The sequence below is a fragment of the Rhea americana genome, unplaced genomic scaffold (genome assembly GCF_003343005.1).
Source record: "Rhea americana isolate MKP2758 unplaced genomic scaffold, rheAme1 scaffold_2, whole genome shotgun sequence".
NCBI lineage: Eukaryota > Metazoa > Chordata > Aves > Rheiformes > Rheidae > Rhea > Rhea americana.
In genome coordinates, this window is record NW_028186149.1 from 15382156 (window position 1) to 15400699 (window position 18544).

General features: G+C 37.7%; 1 protein-coding gene across 2 annotated transcripts in view; it reads left to right on the forward strand.

The window, feature by feature from the left end:
• The first annotated feature begins 1735 nt into the window (after positions 1-1735).
• Positions 1736-18544, forward strand: part of ABCD3 (ATP binding cassette subfamily D member 3) — a 38087-nt gene continuing 21278 nt past the window's right edge. Inside the window, exons 1-3 of one of the 2 annotated variants that reach the window (XM_085303600.1) lie at positions 1736-1898; positions 15223-15259; positions 17634-17732. In XM_085303600.1, the coding sequence (XP_085159726.1) occupies positions 1783-1898; positions 15223-15259; positions 17634-17732 (252 nt within the window). In that variant the 5' untranslated portion in view covers positions 1736-1782. The remainder of the gene's footprint in view (positions 1899-15222; positions 15260-17633; positions 17733-18544) is intronic. The other variant, XM_085303601.1, reaches the window with a different exon arrangement.

The window sequence follows — 18544 nt, forward strand, 5'->3', positions numbered from 1 at the left end:
AGCAACATTAAAGAGTAAAGACAGTAAGTCAGCAGAAGAAACATTAGAGGACTGGGTGCATGAGACAAGTTTCTTAAAAGATGATAGATATATGTGAAATTATTTAAAGACAAGTTAGAAGGTGAATAAACTATATAATAAGGCATAGTTCTGGCTACCCTCAAAAAGTGGGATAAAGACTGCGGAAGACAAACACAGGAGAATGCAAGTCATGCAAACAACAAAGGTCAGCCTGGCCCAAACAGACGGAGGTTGTATGCAAACAAAGCTGGGCTATATTAGATAGATAGATAGATCGTTCTGTGGAAAGGCACAACCAACCTAAGCCGAAGGAGGGAACAGAATTTGCAAAGAAATGTGTAGCAATACTATGCTGCTCTTTATCTCAGCAAGGATATTGTGAGATGAAAAGTAGCAGCAAGACTATACCTTAAAGATTTCTAGAAGCTTCTGTTTTCATAATGATATGAATGTAAGCTTGATTTGATGAGGAAACTATCCTTGTTTAGGTTCTCACATTTACTACTGTCAAAGTATCTAAGACTTAAAAAACAAGATGGCACCTGCAACTCTGAGCAACAGAAAGAGCAAAATCTTGATGTACCATGAAGTTTATAATCCTTCGTGTTTCTATTGTACATATTCCTGAGGATTAGAAAGCACTTTAAATAACTGATGAACTTTCTTCCGAAACACCAATGTACAGTAGATACGTTAAAGCACAGAAATTACTCATTTGTCTGAGGTCATGCAACAAGTCAGTGCCAAGGACTAGATTCAGTAGCCCTGACTCCAGTACTTTCTAAAATGCGAATGTGGGTGTTTTAAGATCTAAGTATAAATTTACCAGAAGTGGCTAATGATGCCAAAGGATAGGGATAGAGAAAGAAAACTGTATGTAATGATTCACAGTGAAGAAACAGACATCTGTTATCACCAGACTACAGGTTCAGCCCTGCTGCTCCTGCCCTACAGCTGTGAAGGAAACGGGACTACTCAATAACCAGGCTGACCCATGCACGTGCCATTATCCTGCAGTAACACACTCACTTTTAAAAGCCTATATGAGAACATCTTTTCAGTAGATACATTGATTCTAACTGCATCTGATCTGTATTTGACAGGAGTAATTATATTGTCATTTTAATGCAAACCATTCCGCCAGTACAGGCCCCACATACGCAGCTGACCAGTTCCCAGAGAAAGTACAGCCACTTTATACACAGTATGAGGTGTCTTTCTGAGGGGTATTGCCAGGCAGGCAAAGATGCTGTGCAAATATTTATGCTGGCAGGAGCGTTTTTGGTGGTATAGGTCAACTTGGCAAACTGTTATTACCTCTCCTGGGAAAAGCACCTACGCGAGTGGGACTGGTTTTGTCGGGGAGAGCAGGCTGCACCTAGCGCAGCTCGGCCCTTGACAGAGTTGTTTTCCTCTACTGACACGGATGACAATTTAATTTGTCCCACCCTCTGCTTCCTAGCCGACCTCGGMGAGCGCGGCAGAGCCGGCTTGCGGCACACTGCGTAGCGCTGCCGCGGGGGCGCCTTCCCCTCCCCGCCCCGCCCCGCCCGCCCGCCCACCGCGGCCGGGCGCTGGCGCGGGAGCGGCAGTTACCGACGGCGCCGTTACGCAACGCGCCGCCCGCGCCCCGCCGCTCCTGAGGCGAACCCGCCGCGCGGCGCCGAGGGAGGCGCGGCCGGGCGCGCCCCGCCCCCCGTTCCCAGCGTTCCTCGCGGCTGCTCGCCAGGGCTGGGCTGCGCTCGGGGCCGCACTCGCGCCATGGCCGCCTACAGCAAGTACCTCACCGTGCGCCACTCGGCCATCGCCGGCGCCACCGCCGCCGCCTGCGCGCTCCTCTGCCTGCTCAACAAGCGGCGGGCGGCAGCGCAGCATAGGTGAGCGGGCGGCGCGGGGACGGCGCGGCGCGGAATGGCGCGGAATGGCGCGGCAGAGCCCCGTCGCCCTCAGCAGCTTCTAGGCCTGGCCGGGGGCGACCGGCTTTTGTGCTGCTGAGGGGGCTCTGCTGCCGCATCCCTCTCAGGACGGGTGTCTTCAACCCCCCCCCCCCCCCCCCCCCACACACACGTTTCCCCTTAAATGTGGTAAATGCTGCTTTTGCGAATATCCAAGACCTATTGCTTCATTAACTACATTATATTTGTTTTCTCAGGTTACCTGTCTGTAGAATAACACTAACGAACAGCTGACTTTTAAAGAGTTTCCTAGACAAATAATGGACCCGTGTTGTTTTGATGCTGCTGTGTAACAGTGAGGCATGCTAATGAGAATTTCAGAGCAAAGGTATCTGGTTGTGTTACCTATGAGGGTGACTTACTGGTATGTGTTTGGTAATGGGTATATTTGTTAATCTCCTGTGAAGAACCTGGGTACCATATTATGTGGCAGATGCAGAACATGCACGAGACTCAAACCTTTCATTATTTTAGCATGTTTGTGGACGCTGATTGTTGAGTCCTAACTCAACAATATACAATATACTAAAGACCTGCCGTGTTACATTACAGTACAGTTAGATGTTGTGTAGTTATTGTGACCGTATCATGGTGCTGAATGGTGAAATGGACTTACTCAACTGACTTAAGTAATAGCATACCTGTGATTAGGCAATAATCTGGTTTATTTTGCCTAATTCCTTTCATACACATGATTTCTCTGAAGAGCTTTGTAAAGTTGGGTAACTTTATCATATAACGTGCATGAACTGTGATCAGCAGAGCAGTTTCTGGAATTTAAGTTGTGTTGCATGAGACTAGGAAGAGCAAGACCTCAAACTATTGCTGAGAGTTACTGTTTTATCAAAATCATAGGGAAGGATGTTATCTTTCAGATGTCTCTGCCTAATTTAGTGAAATATCATTATAAAAAGATGAAAAACTATGTAGAAAGACATACAAGTAGTGAGCTGGGAGAGCTGCTGATACTGTAGGGCAAGATTTTCACGCTTAACATATTATGATTATGTGAGTAAGAAAGACTAGGTCAGGCAGACCTTTTGGGTGCATCTGTATTAGTAACTGGTTCAGATCAGGCATATGCTTTTTAAGCGAGTATCCTGATTGTCTGTGCTTATCTTACTTTCTCTGATATTGAAGAGTGATCTTAGAGCATACAAACTTGATTACTTTCAGATAGGAGCATATCTTCCAATGTAGATGAAAGTGTGGTGTAGTTCTGAAGTGCATTTAGTATTCTACAATTATTAATGGCTGTTCAGTTGACAGAAGGAGGCTAGAGCCAGTCCAAACTAATCTCTCTCCTCTCAGCGTATGTTTAATGAGGGTTGTGAGTTCTCCAATTATTTTGCTTGCAAATCTGCTGCTGTTGATCTGCAGTAATTGACAATGGCTGTGTCTGTATTAACTTGAGAGTGACTGAATATAATGAAACTGAGCCGTACCATAAGTGTTAAAAATTATAGTTGGAATGTGTTCCTTTCTTAAAAAAATCCAAAAGATTCTATGATGCTTAAAAATAAGGGTTTTTTGGGGAGATATTTTTGAAAAGATGTTTCAGCTAATTAAGTAGTTGGATGAAGCTGAGATAGAGGAAGAGGCATCAGGTCAGATTATCCATACTGCAAAGTATCTTTTGATACCTAGTCTTTTATCTCCGCTGCTGCAATTTTCCCCTCTCAAGCCATTTTGCTTTCTCAAAGCTATTAGAAACGTAGTTGCTAAACCAATCACCATGCTTGTCAACTTGATTGTTCCACCTGTGCATGTGTGGCCTTATGTTTCTGAATCCATCCACAACTTAGATTGTATTTGCTGCTGCTGCTTCATTATGGTTGTGAATTCCAGATTCTGACATCCACCGTTCAGCTATTTGAAAAATAGCCGTGCTGCTTTTGTACTCCCCTACTTGAGTGCTATTTTTGAAGATATTTTTGCCCATCAATCTTTGTTTCTTTTTTCCATGTTTCCTTGTGAGGCAAATCTATCAGGAGCCTTACAGAATGCTACCTGTCAAGACTAGGCAGTAGGTAAGCTATGCTGCTTATACCACCAGCCTAGAAAAAAGAATCCAGTTATTACCATTGCCTTATCTGCTTTCAGTATTGCTGGTTCGTGTATCATTCATTTCCTAGTGCTTTGTTGCTAATATAAATTCTAACATGGTTTTGGAAGGGACTGTTATACAAAATCTTTATATACTCCAACATACTTGCATTGGTATATGATACTGGCATAAAATATGTAGTAAACCTTTGTGCAGTAATGGTAAAAATGTCCAAGGCCTAGTGAACCCTTTAATTTCCATGTTTTTATGTCCCTCTGCTTTAGGCAGAGGGAGAAGTTAGGTGAGTGTGGATGTCCCTAGTAATAAGCAGAAGAATTTTGATTGATAATGTAAATAGTCTGGGAGAGGACTGGTAGTGTATCTGCTGCTTGAAGTTAACTGAATAAAGTATGTGAGCAATAGTGGCAACCTGTGAGATGGTTTATTTTTGCATGTTGTGAATTCCTTTGTCCACCTTTACCTAATCTTTGAAGATCCTGGTGTGGGAGACGAATTTCGGTGCCCTAGCAGTAGGAAGTGTTCTAGTGCAACTGTGAGTTTTACCTTTGAAATTTCCTCTTTCCCAGCCTAGTTTATTTAAGAATACATAAATGAGATAAGATATATCCTTATATTATAGTTTTTACTAGAATAACTCTCTGCTTTTTTTGTAATTTTTGCTGGAATGTTGGCAGTGACTTGGTATCRCTCATAGCTCTGCTGACCAAAGTTGAGAAGAAAAATAGCACAGAAATTAAAGAAACATCCTCTTTTAGTAAAGCAGATGTTAGATTGTTGAATGTATAACAAGAAGTTACTTTACACAGACTTAGGAGTGTTCTTTCTTATTTTAATATGGAACAGTTGGCTATACAAATGATAGTAGGAAAAAGAAAGACAACTTTCACCTACTTTGCTCTCAGACAATAAGGGCAAGGTCTGGTACAACTCATATCAAATAGTAATGTATGAATAATTAAGCTATATATGTTAACCCACTTCAGTAGGTCAAAGATCATTCAATTAGTACTACCTGGATTAGTCACAGCTGTTCTTCTGTAAGAGCTATTACATCACTCATCATCTCTGCAGAACTGAGAGGCGGTATCACTTGCAGTTTGCAGTATATTTTAACCACAAGTTTCTAAAATCCTCCAAAAGAACACAATATAAAACTATTTGCTTATAGTAACTTAGTATTCCAAGTCATTCCAAGTTCCATTGTCAAGTATTGAAAGAAAAATACACTCCACTAGAATTATTCTTTCAAAAAGTCAGTTTCCTTTGAATCACCTTCATTTATTCATGAAATATATTATGTAAATGTAATTACATACATCAGTTTAGAGTCACAAGAAGTGATCTTATTTGAGATACTATTTTATTCTACATACATGATACAGGAAAAAGCAATCCTGACTCAAATCTATCATAAACTGTGTCTACAGACAGAAGTAACTTCACAACTGATAGTCAAGGTCTGGCAGTTGCAAATGGTGCTTCCAGTTAAGGAAATGACTCTTAAATCTATTTTAAAGACCARTGGTTCTATTTTTTGGTGTTGGGTATTGGAGGAAGATTTTAAAAGTGAAGGAATGAAGTGAAATCAGCAAAAATCAAATCAGTAGTCTTTGTACTTTGTTCTGTATCAGCTTAAATCAAGAAAAAAGGTTTAATCTCCAAGACACTGTCACTGAGTAAAATCTAGAAGGACTAATTTTTGCAATGGATTTTTTTTCAAGTAATAAATATTACTGAAATAAAACTTTAAACTAATCTGCACTATTCTTTTCCTAAGTAATGATGTATTGTGCAGTATTAGAAGTACTATCTGGTTGTGTGCAAGTACAAATAGCAGATATTTCTCTGAACAGCTGCTTGTATTACCAGATAGCAGTGTGTTGCTGAGTTACTATGATAACTGAATGATAGTGGTCTCAACATTATTAACAATGCGTATGTTATATTAAACAAAAGGCCAAAATAGTGGAAAAGATGAGTCCCTCTAACCTCCCCCCTACCTTTACATTTCTGCTTCTCTAGTTTGATTCAACTAATTATTTTGCTTATTTAAACAAGACATAAAATCCATATTAGATATAAACATTCAAAAAGATGATAAATGAAGAAGTAGTTATGCAGTTTAGAATTGTAAAAGAAAAACTATGTTGCATAGTACAACATACAGGATTAGATTACTGTGGATGAAAGGTAATATATAACTTCATTTTGTAACCTTTGTCTTGTATATCAGACATTACTACTTAAGACAAGAAGCAGCAGAATATTTGTTTAAGCTTAGATTACTTCARAAATATAACCTTAAAGGGTATTTCTTAAAGATTTTTGATATTGACTGTGATCCATCTAGTTAGAATTGTTTCTGGATCTCTGTGTGTTTTAAAAATAAAGTACATACTTGAGACAATTGGATAATGTACTTCAATTGCTTGCAAAAAGAAAATAGACTCCTACTAGAAGGAGGGACTAGGACTAGTGGAAGGGATTTAGGGTAAAGAGTTTTGAACTACTAAGATTAGGGAAAGGAGAGAGAAAAAAAAAGTAGAGTTAATGGGAAGTAGGAATCTGTGTAGGAAAGGTGGTGGAATGGACTTTAGAATCTGCTTCAGCACACATTGGCCTTCTGTGTCACCCAACATCTTTTTTTTAGAATCCAAGAGGATTCTAATTACAGTATGGAAATTTAACTTTGTAGAAATTAAATGTATGAAACAAGTATTTTGCATCCCTCCTGTGGAGAAAAAGTGTGAAGGGGAAGAACCATGTGTGCTTGGGGCTTTGCTGTTTAGGTTTGGCTAAAGCAAGGGGAGAGGCTTGTTTGTGTAGAGTGGTTACCTCAACAGAGCTGTTAATACATAGTGTACATCAAATAGGGCTTTACACAAGTCATACTAGGTGACACAACTTATGCATTTACCTTTCAGTAGTCCTCTCAGCCTTTTTCCTCTAATGGAGTAGAAGTAGATGTCCTGCAGGTATTATGAGCTGAACTGCTTATGAACTTGCAATTTGGCAGTGATAGTACTTGTATCTGTCTGAAGTGATAGAAACTTGTTCAAATATTTGTAGGAGCTTTTAAATTTAGTACAAACTTTAATACAACAAATGGTACTTGTAACTTTAAGCAAGTCTTGTTTTCTCTACTTATTTATTATTCTGTGTTTATGTACTTGGGATATTATTTTTTCCTTAGTTGGTCTCATTTCTTCAGGTTCTGAAGATGTTTGTGTCAGAGTCTTGTTTGTGAACCTTATGTGAAGGAGCCTGTTCTAGTTTGGAATCCTGCATGACTGTTTGACAAGGAGGATGAAAATATATTGGGGAGAATTAGTAGACTACTTACATGTATGTAAGAGCTTTAAAGGGAAACTACTCCTTTGTGTAAAGGTGGAAGAAGCTGTACAACAGATTCCTCACAGCAATGTTGTTAGGTTTATCCAGAATGTGAAAGTGACTGTTCATACCACTCCTTGTCACACACAGTAACATCAAAGAATAAAACATACAGATAGGATTCCTAGAAAATGCATCTAAAACATAATCTTGAGGCAAAACCTGCTTGAGGCTCAGAAAGCTTGTTTTCAGCTAGGAGGTGTGGAAAAAGGATAAACCAGATGACTCAACCCTGCTCGTAGCATTCAGGTTGCCTTTATTTTGGGTCTGGGTAGTTAATTAGTGGTTTGTCTCCTCTTAAGTTGCATGAAATAATTGCTGCATAAGCCAAGATGTGTGAAACTTCTTAATTAGGGGGAAGTAGGGAATGAGAAGAGTATGTGTTTACACACACACACACACATTTATGTATATATATGTGTGTGTGTGTGTATATATATTTCACTGTTGAAAAAAATGGCTGCTCAGACCAGAGCTCAAGCTTATGGAGAAAGCAATAACTCTTAACATTTTTTTTTTTTTTTTTTTGGCGTATTATTCCATTGTTGTGACACCAGCTTCTACTGAACTCAACTTTCTCTATTACAGTTCAGCTTTACTGCCTTTGTCTCAAACACGTGTGGAAATTTTTTAAGCTTTAGCAATGCAGCAATGATCTGAGCCCCAGCTTGCAGCAGCATAACTGTCTGACCTCCTCAGTCCTCTTCTTGGTTGCCTGAATGCATTCACTCACATTATTCTTATTTATGCTGCAGCTAGCCACCAACTTAGAGCCAGGAAAATTGTTCCCTTGGTTTCTGCATGTGTTTCCAGCGTACTGCTCGAATGGGCATACTTTTGGACTGTGCCCATGCTTCTGAGTAAAGTTGTTGCCCTTGACCTGAAATAACTACTATTGCTCTGTATTCCTGTGGGAGGAGAGATGCACCCTTTAAAGCTGTCTATCAGTGATTTTTATGAACTACACACTATATGTTTTTCTGTATAGCTGTTATTCCTTCACACTATAGCAAGGTATGCTATTGCATTCAATCTTTACAAACATTGGAACTGTGTTCTGTCTTTGGTTACTTTGTCACAGTAGTATCTTGACTGCGAACCTAATCTGGGAGCTGCATAATAATCGTGAACTATTATGAAATTGTCTTATGCATTAAGAAAAGAAAAAGTGAAAATTGCAATTGGGCAATAGGATGGGTCTGCAAAATACAAATTCCTGAAGACTTTAGAAGGCAAAGTTGCTTAATCATAACTGTCTGAAAAGCACTAGCTATCCCTAAAACAGGTGGTACTCTACGGTACTGAGCAGAAGCTAATCATCCTGCTTTACAGAAGGAAGGTAGCATGTCCTGTACTTTATAGCTCCCTTACAGTTAAGCATAAGATGCGTTTTAACAGTATTCTTTCCTCTTTGCCAGTCATTAAACTGGAAGGCTCACTCATCTCTTGACTGCAGTTCCTTGTGTTTAGCTTAACTCAGTGTGGATCACTTCCATTGAATCTTGGTGAACTTTCCTTTGGAAGGTGACGTATTTCTAGAAACTATAATACTTTTACTTTTTCCTGTTTGRCAATAAATACCACAGAACTAATATTCCTGAGACCTTTCAATAACTAGACTCATCTTTGTGGTCTCTTGAAGTCTTTTCCCTGTGCTTCCTAAATCATTTTCTTTAGTAGTGCTGAGGATGATCCTTTTTGAGTAACCAGTGCTGCATGTTTCTTTAGAGGGAATAATTTTGTAAAAGTGCATCTTTTAATTGTGGGTGAGCATATGGCTTGCTTTAAATATTATGGAAAAATGTTTCAGATTTACAAGAGCTTAATTTAGAATAATTCTGTGGTGGAAGTCCTGTCAACTAAACTGCATTCAGTTAGGAGGATTCAGGTAACAGACCTAGAATATTTAGGAYGTTGAAGATGAATTCAAGATCTTTAAATTGGACAGAAAATTCAGTTTTCATCTAATGCAAAATGCAAAGCAGTGGTTAAAAAAAAAAGGATTGTCATCCTCATGTTTTTTTTACTTTCCCCCTGTGGTACATTGTTGCCCTCAAAGCAGGATCAATTTTAATATGCCAAATGCCTGTACAGAGTCCTGAAAGTCTTTGTTAGCTTCTTTAAAATGTATTGCTCTTTTTGCGTGACCTAGTTTCTCAGTGTTGGGGAAAGGTGTTTTGTTGTATTACTGGGTAAGTACTTATCTATTTTGTAGTGAGTTGCTATGCAGTTACCATGCATGTGTGAATGCAAAATTTGGTGTAGTTGTCATCCTGATACTGTTGGTGCCTTTCTTGGCTTTTTGCATGTGTATTTGGTGTACAAGCTCTGTGCAGTTGAATAATAGGTAGCAGGAGAGGTCCGAGATGCTGATTGCAGTTTAACTTCTTCGCGAGATACAAGATCTGTTTTATCTCTAATCTGTTCATGAAGAACAAGAAAAGATGTAGAATCATAGAATAATTCAGGATGGAAGGGACCTTACTCGAAGCAGGATCAACAATGAATTCAGATCAGGTTGCTCAGGGCTTTGCGCAGTCAGATCTAGAAACCTTCCAACAGCAGATGGCCACTTGTTTCAATGCTCCATTATTGTAATAATGAAAACTCTTTTTTCCTTTTGTCCAGTCAGAATGTCCCTAACTCAGTTAATTTGTCTCTTCTTCTGTTGTGCATTAGCGTAAAGAGTCTGTCTTCTCAGTAACCTCTTTGGGTACTGAAAACTGCTGTTAGCCCCCCCCGCCAAAGCCTTCTTTAAGTGTGATCAAGCTCTGTTCCCTCAGCTTCTCTTCATAGAGTGAGTGCTCCAGTCTTCTCCCTGTCTTGATACCTCTGTTGAACTTGTTCTAGTCCATCAACATTTTCCTTGTTCTGTAGGTCCAAAACTGGTGCTAAATGGTAAGCCTGGTAAGGAATGTGTCTAAGACATTGCTGAAGCTAGAACTGACATCTAATGTATGCCTATAGCAATAACTGCAGTATATGTATTTTGTCTGAAGTTTCTGGTGGAACATTTGTTCTTTGCCATTATAGATCCAGTTAAAGGTTTAGAAGGTTTAGACTCCTTCAATTAAGCAGTATCTCAGAGGGCATATTATTTCTGTCAAATTATTTACGTCGAGGTATGTGCAAGCATCAACTGTTAGATATGTTTTGCTTCAGCTTTAAGTCTGACCTCTACCACCAAGGTCATGGAGGATCATCTTCAGAGTGCCTTCTTTCCTTTAGCGGGAAGATAGCAGTTCAAAGAAACACCATCAAAACGCAATCAAGATTAAACTCAGGCTGATCTCTGTTTTGTTACTGTAAATGAAAGTGCAAAGTATGTGAAAATTTTTATAGGAGAAAATCTTTATAGAAGCTTCTTTCCCCACCTCCAGTGAAGAGGAAAATTTTAAAATTACTTAAAGACAGTATAGATGTTCTGGAAGTTTATCCTATAGATGGATCACTGAATCAGAAGTACTTTGTATCTCATTCTGCATGATTTGGCCTTGGCTTTGTGCTCTGTGTTGCTCAAGAGAGGAGTGCAGCAATTATGGTGATTTATAGATGAAGTTGTCTTTAAGGATGAAGTTTTATCTCTTGATTTAAAATTTAAGCCTAAGATAACAGAAGACTGGAGAGGGACTTAACCAGCGTAGTAGTAGTAACTGCTGATTACAGGTAAAGAGATGTATATAGTTCAAATTGTTAATACTTTCCATTAAAAATTTGTATACAAACTATGCAAAAAAGTTCCTGAAATATTGTTTCTTCTTGTAACAATCTATTCTAACTCTGAATCAATATTTTTAAGAAATATTGTATGGATACCATGCTTTTTCTGATGTTCCTTATCTGTTTTATGAACACTGTCTGGATAACCTTTTTCAAAAACCTCACTGTTTCAAAAACATCACTGCCAACCCTCCTTGTATGAAAGGGCATGGAGGAAGCTCAAAAGTTCAAGTCTGTCTATCTTCTAATCCTTGCTGAAGTCTATTGTTTTGCTACTATGTTGGCCAGTCCGTTTTTGTTGTTCTCTGTCTGTAAACAGAGTGAGTTTTAGTCAGTGTCTTCCTGGGTGAAAAAAACAGAAAGCAGACAGCCATCACAGATAAGTTATGGTAAGTAAGTTAAGAAGAAAATTCTGCTGCAGAAGTCTGTATTCTATTGATACAGTAAATAGCCTGAAATATTTAGCTCTTGCATTTCTACAGGTTTCATTACTTCATAGAAGTAAATTGGTAGGGATAGTTCAATTTTCAAAATATTCTCTCAATATGAAAATTGTCATGGTTTGGTTTAAAATCACATTCTTATTTTTAAGCTTATTTTAAGCTGCAAAGTTAGGCATTCATAGGTGCGTAAATGCAATAAATTTTTCTGAGTTTAATTGCTTTATGTTGTATGCTATTATATATATGTGTGTATGTATGTGTGTGTATATATATATATTCTTCTTGATATGGAGAGATTTTAATATTTGATCTTGTAATCTTATTCTGTCACCTTAAGTTTGGGCAGGGAAATGTTTAAATCAAGGTCCTGTATTCTCTTAGTCTCTAACATAACCATTGAATTTTGTTTGACCAAATCGAGTGCTTCAGGACTGGAATTGAAAAGCAGCCCCTCAGAACAAGGGAGGATGGGAGAAACAACTCAAGACTTGCTAATATAGGAGGAAAAAGGGGAGATGAACAGTAAATGTTCACGGCAAAGCTCTGAACTTGAGGGAAAGAGGAACAGAGATGTGCCTTATAGATGCAGATACACTGGCCTGTATAAGCATGTTTTTCACATCACTGCTGAATTCGATTTTACTCCAATTCAGACTTGTGTAAATTCTTCTCACTGTACTAGATTTTCATTGGCGCAAGCAGTCCAGCCCCGTCTCAATATTTGCACTCTAGAGCAAGGGTCTCATTACAGGTACCTTGCGGTGAAATGAGAGCAGCTGCACTAAATATAAATACAGCTCTTCTCAGTTTGATTAGTAACTGCGTGAATTGTAATAGTGATTGGATTAGCATGTGATGAATTGTGCTAACCTGAGCTGTATTGTATCCGTAATCCTACCACATCCTACCAAGCACTTGAGCTTCAAGGCTTATGATAGGGCTATTAAAAATACTCACCATTAGACTCAAACCGGAAAGCATGACACTTTAGTTAGGGTAATATGTCAAGTTAACACCGCAGTAAAAAGCAGCTCTTGTGTTTCTATTTCGAGTAGTCCTTACTCTGGACTTCTCAAAGATGATCCCTACACCAGAGATGTTCGCAGTACAGAATTGGGGCAGCATGTAGCATTTACTCTCTGTGAGCAACAAGGTGTGTGATGCTCCAGCATTAAATAAATGAGAGACCTGAGTGGTGGAAAGCTGAATCTATTCCAAATGCCAGAACTCTCTGCTGTAATCAGATAGCCTTGTTGTACTCTTGCCGACTAATTGAGGGTGTTATTTAGTCTTTAAATTCATTGAAAATGCAACCCCAGTCCTCACAAAGTTCTACAGTAGTATAATGGAGTTTGGAGTAGTGCCAGTAGGTGTTGGGCTAGAGAAATAGGACTCCCTATAAGAAAGAAAAGCTCTGCAGTAATCGGCCTGTAGACGTTTATTCCAGGCAGAATTGGGAGACAGTCTTCTGTTGCAAGCAAAATGGTTTTATTTGTTAAAACAGCAGTGGATTAATTTTGAGAGCAGTATTTTAGCTATGTAGCCACACTTACTTTTCAATTTTAATCTATCATTTATAAATAAGATTGTCTCCTTTCTTGTTGAAATATTAATCTTGTTTTGTGTTCACTTTCTTTTTCAGAAAAAAATTAAAGGTTTTTCCAGTAGACTTTGAATTTACAGATACTTAATTTGTATCATAAGCTTCATAAATATTATAAATACTAACTGTGAGCTCAAACATGAGATGACAATTTCTGAATTTTTCTTTGCTGGATAATCAGTTTCAGCTGAATTCAAAAGTTTCAGCTACTGAATGTATTTCTACAGCTACTGTAGGGAAAAAAGGTTTAAATAAATACATCAAAGGTATTCAGCTGCCAAAACAATTCTAGCCCTCTTGTTTTTAAAGTATTACTATTTAATGTATTCATTTCTGATCCTTTGAAAGCTGAAATAGTTGTGTATAATGAGTAATGTGGTTTCAAACGTTGGCAAGCCTTGAAGCAGCAAAGCAAGGAATTATAGCAGATCTGGAAAAGCAGCGTACTTTACTTTTGCATTATTGCAAGTCATGGATCATTTAGGAAAATACTGACTTAGTATGATTATGATTTAATCTTTCCTAATAATACTACTTTTTTCTTTCTTTTTTTTTTTAATTAAGTTGATCTTGTGTACTTGAAAAATCATGAGATGCATTGAGCAGAAGCAGCTTCTTGTACCAGCAATAAACTCATTCAACACTTGGTCTTTCTACATCACCGATATCTAGCCTCTAAGTTGTCTCTTAGACTTTTCATACTGTTGCCATTTCCACAGACACGTACCCATCAAGGTCCAATCGTGGCGTTACATGTATTTTGAAAATTTATTAAGTTATTTTCTCCTACATTCTGCCCTCTGCTACCCTTTATGTTCTTTGTTTTCTCTCTCGCAGAAGTAGTCTTACAAGATTTCTATCTTCTCAGGCCTCTGTCTCACCATTACCTTTTAATTAAGTTCTTGTTAAACTGGCATCTCTCCCTTCTCGCTTTTCTGGTCCCCTTCCCTTCTTTTCTCACATTCTTCTGCTGCCCTGCCTCTTCCTTCCTTGTAATTAAGTTATTTCTCTTCATTGGGCTAAATCATTGATAGATCTTTCTAATGATCATAAGTTAGAATATATGTGATTTCATTGTCTTACTTTATTTGCAGAGCTTTGAAGCACGAGCATTAAAATGTTGCTGCTGTTAGGGATGCAGGGTGACTGGTTGCACAGCAGTGTCTGCAACAGTCCTGATGTTACAGACAAAAGGAACAATGCCTTTCTCTGTTCTTTCTTTCCTATGATTTCCGCTTGTACTGTCTTGAAACTACATGAATATTGTAGTTTCAAGGCCAGCCTGCTCTAAATATTTTAGTATGTTGTTTGAAAAATGGTTGGTTACGATTTAATTTGGATAGCTATCACTTCTGAGCTGCATACATGCATAAATTCTCCCACTGCTTCATGTGCTTATTAAGCACATGCTAAACAGAGGCTGTCTGTTTAGCACTAATTGAGAATTGTTTTCTTCTTACTGACCTGAAAGATGCAGGGGAAAGAAAAGAAAAAATAACTCTGTTGCATATCTTTGCAGAAACTTGGTTTCACATTTTTTTTTTCTTGTAACAGGCTTATGAACAAATATATAGTAATACGTGTTATTTGTAAGTTGAATATCATGCAAAACAAATCTGTTTGGCTGGTATTGGTAGTGTGAAATATTAAACCTGTCTTGTTTGCCTTGCTGAATCTGCATTCATGTAGTTTTCACTTGTGGTCCCCCATGTAGCTATTCTTACAAAGTGTATATTAGAAATACTGAGACACTAGCAGCTCATGCTGCAGAAGACAAGGTATAACAAAATTCAGAGATGAAGGAGAGACTTCCTCTCCCTACATGAAACTAAATGGTGGAAGGAGGTTTTGTTAAAACAGTAAAATACCAGCACATACGTGACAGAAAAGGTAACCTGCTGTGAAGGCACTGTGTTGGTCTGGATAGAGTCCCAAGCTTTACTATTTGCCTGCTGTGTGTAAACAGAGATCAAAAAAAAATGTTAACAATAAATAAAATACTTTATTTTTCCTCTACAGTAAGAGAAGTGGAAAACAAGCATTGCAGAACAATGAGGTAATTTTTTTCTTCTTGTAACAGTTCTAAATAATACTGATAATTTGGTTTACATTCAGTACCATGACTGAAGTTTTATTGGGGACAGAAATGGATATAGTTTAAATGATCTGAAAGACACTTCAAATTTGCATTGGTGAAACAAATGGAAAACTGGTTAATCATGTATGTCTAAAGTTTGACTGCATAATGGAATGATGTTTGATGCCTATCATGTTTTTTTTTTTCTTTTTTTAAATCTCTTCTCACTTTATGAACACTTAAGGGCTAGTGTTGTAAGTTTAGCTCTATGCATTGTAACAAATAGTTGCTTGTAGATTTGAAGTCATTTGCTGTTAATTTTTTAAAAAGTGCAAGGATAGATGTAGAGTCTGACAGTTTTTAAGAAGTAATTCAAACTTCTGGTAGATTTGACTTTTTTAAAATTCTTTTCAACAGAGTATATCCCTTTCAAAGTATATCCCTTTAAGCCACTTYTTTTAGTTTCATGTTCAAATGAAGTAAAATAGTTAAGTCTGAAGGGCAGAGCCCGTGATTGAAAATATTGGGTCTTTTGATGGTATGGATAAAGAACTATTTCAGATACTTCTAGCATTGCTGAAAACTTAAAGGCTTGTACTGAGTGAATACATTATTATATACAAATATGTTAGTTTCCAGCCAGACCTTTTTACTGTATTACGTACTATAAACATTTGTGTTTTGCAGACCTATACTTACTTGTAAAAACCTAACTAGCTTTTTTATATTCTTACTATTCTTGCATATGATTATACTGAATGAGGGATTAACAGTTTAAATAAAGAAGTTGAGGGAAAGAGGATGTTGGAATTAATGGAAGTGCCAGACAGGTAGAGATGAGGAAGGAGTGGGTAAAGAGGAGGGGAGAACAGGTGCAGCTGAAACAACAAATACATTTATTCAGATATCTTAAGAATTTCACACATCCAGCAGTGCATTGGTCATTGCTATTAAGGAAAAGCAATAATTTCTTAGGGTCATAATTCATTAGACCTCGAGTAATCTTTAGTTGTTGGGCTTACTTGGATTTCTCTGTAAAAGTTATTCTTAACTAAATATTTTTGCACTTGCCAAAAAGCATCCTATCATCCTGTAGTTTTTATTAACACTTTTATTTGAAAGGGAAAATACTGCAGTTGATTTCTTCCCATGGGCTTACTCTGAGAGCRTTTGGAGTAAAGTGGTGCTTAGTGGGGCTCAGAGCTTGCACTTGTTGCCCGTCACGTTGCATATGAAAAAGTAAAGGAAAGGGTTCAGCTGGACTATCAGTACAAGTTTCTGTGGTTTAATGATACTTGTAAATAAATAAATAAATGTGTGTAGGTGAAGTGCTTGCTAGATTTGTTTCAGTTGGTTAATGGTGAATTACAGGCTGTTTTCTCTCTCTTCTATCCCGTCTTCCCAAGTTTTTCTTTCAGATTTCCTGTCTATGTTACAGTATTGCTATAGACATTGATAATTCATGAATTATCTTATAGCATGAAATTGCTTCATATGAGTCTTGAGTATCAAAGACAGCAGGATTATGTTGGTAAGGGGGAGTTTAAGTTCATGGGTGCTCTTTTAGTTTAGTTTCAGAATTTAATTCTCATCTCAAAACAGTAGAGGAAAATAAAGAGAACTGATATGGAATATTAGCTTGTTTAAGAAAAAAAATAGTTTAGTCAGTACAGAAGATAGAGCTCTGGGATAAACAAGTGTAAAATGGCCTAAATAGAAGTTGTTTGAGTGTACAAGGGGGTATTTTTTTCCATCAAGTAGATTTAATCTACCAGGAATGGGTCACACTGTTAAGGGTAAATCACTAAAACATTTTGGTTTCACTTGGAGCAAGCTTGGTCTGTATAATCAGGGAGTTCAGACCACTGGTTGTCTAGACAAAAGATGGAATGCATCTTTTAAAATACTGCATGATAATGTCTTTCGGGGGCAAGCAACTTTAAGAGATGGCAGAATTTATATCTGTTACCAGACAGTAATGTTTTTGTTAATGTTATGTTACAACTTATAATTGGGCATTTTAATGCTGTGCTCTGCATTGTTTGTATTTCATTGTTTAACACAAATTTGAAATAACTTCTTAGATTATAGCAGCTATTTCCTATTGCAGTTTGTTACAATAACTCAGTTCTCTTTACAATTTCTGTTAGCTGTAAGGGCATACACTCCTGATTCTTACATTTCATTTTACTTGTGTGAGCAAGTCTTAAATTGGAGGGAAACATCGCAAACGCGCTGCAGAAAAAAGGTAGCTGCAAATATATAACCTAGATAAGGAAAAATATCACATCAACTTAGTACAGTACAGAAGAAAATCTCACTTTTCCTGTTTTGCTGCTTTTGTGTGATGCAGAAAGAGGGAAAGAAGGAGCGAGCAATGGTGGACAGWGTGTTCATTGCAAGAATATGTCGAATTCTGAAAATAATGGTCCCTAGAACCTTTTGTAAAGAGGTAAGCATTACCTATAATAACAAGTAAAAATGAGTGGTTTTTTTAATATAAATTATATAATTTAAATGAAAACATATACCTCATTTAATAGGATAAAATTGTACTAAATTTCTTAAGGTGTCAACATAATGCATTAAAAATAATATAAAAATCTACATTCATGTTCAGTAGTTGCATCAGTTAAAAAAATGCAGTCTGGTTATGACATAAGCCATTGACTGTCAACTAATAACTGCTATCTGTAGTATGTCTTCTAAAAGGTCATCTGGATGTTGCTTATTTTGCTTGATTGATGCAAGGTAATTCACTTCTCTAGGTAGATGCTTCCTGTCTTGAAATAGCATGCTGTTCCTCCAAATTTTGCTTTTGTAATTTATTTTGGCAAATTCCCTTTCTGGAAGGGATCACCTAGATCTAAATACTAGCATCATTTCAGGAAAGCTGTGCAGAGTAAAACTTAGCAATGTAAAGTTGACTGCCTCARTGTCCTAGTCATGGTTTCCAGAACTCTAAGGCTTTTTTTATTAAGAGAGTTAGCTGAGCTCAGAACTTAAGTGCTGGACTAAAATATATAGGAATTTCAAAATATATCAGGCACAGTGAATTCCAATATGCAGAATGTCAAGCAAGCAAAAAGCCAGCTTAGGTGGACAGGGACCTTCTGACTGAGCTCATATGTGAAAAGGAGGTGCACAGAAGGTGGAAGCAGAACAGGCTACTGAGGAGGAATATAGAGGTTTTTGCCTGTGCACGCAAGGATGGAGTCTGGAAGGCCAAAGCTCAGCTGGAAGTAGAACTAGTCACGGATGTGA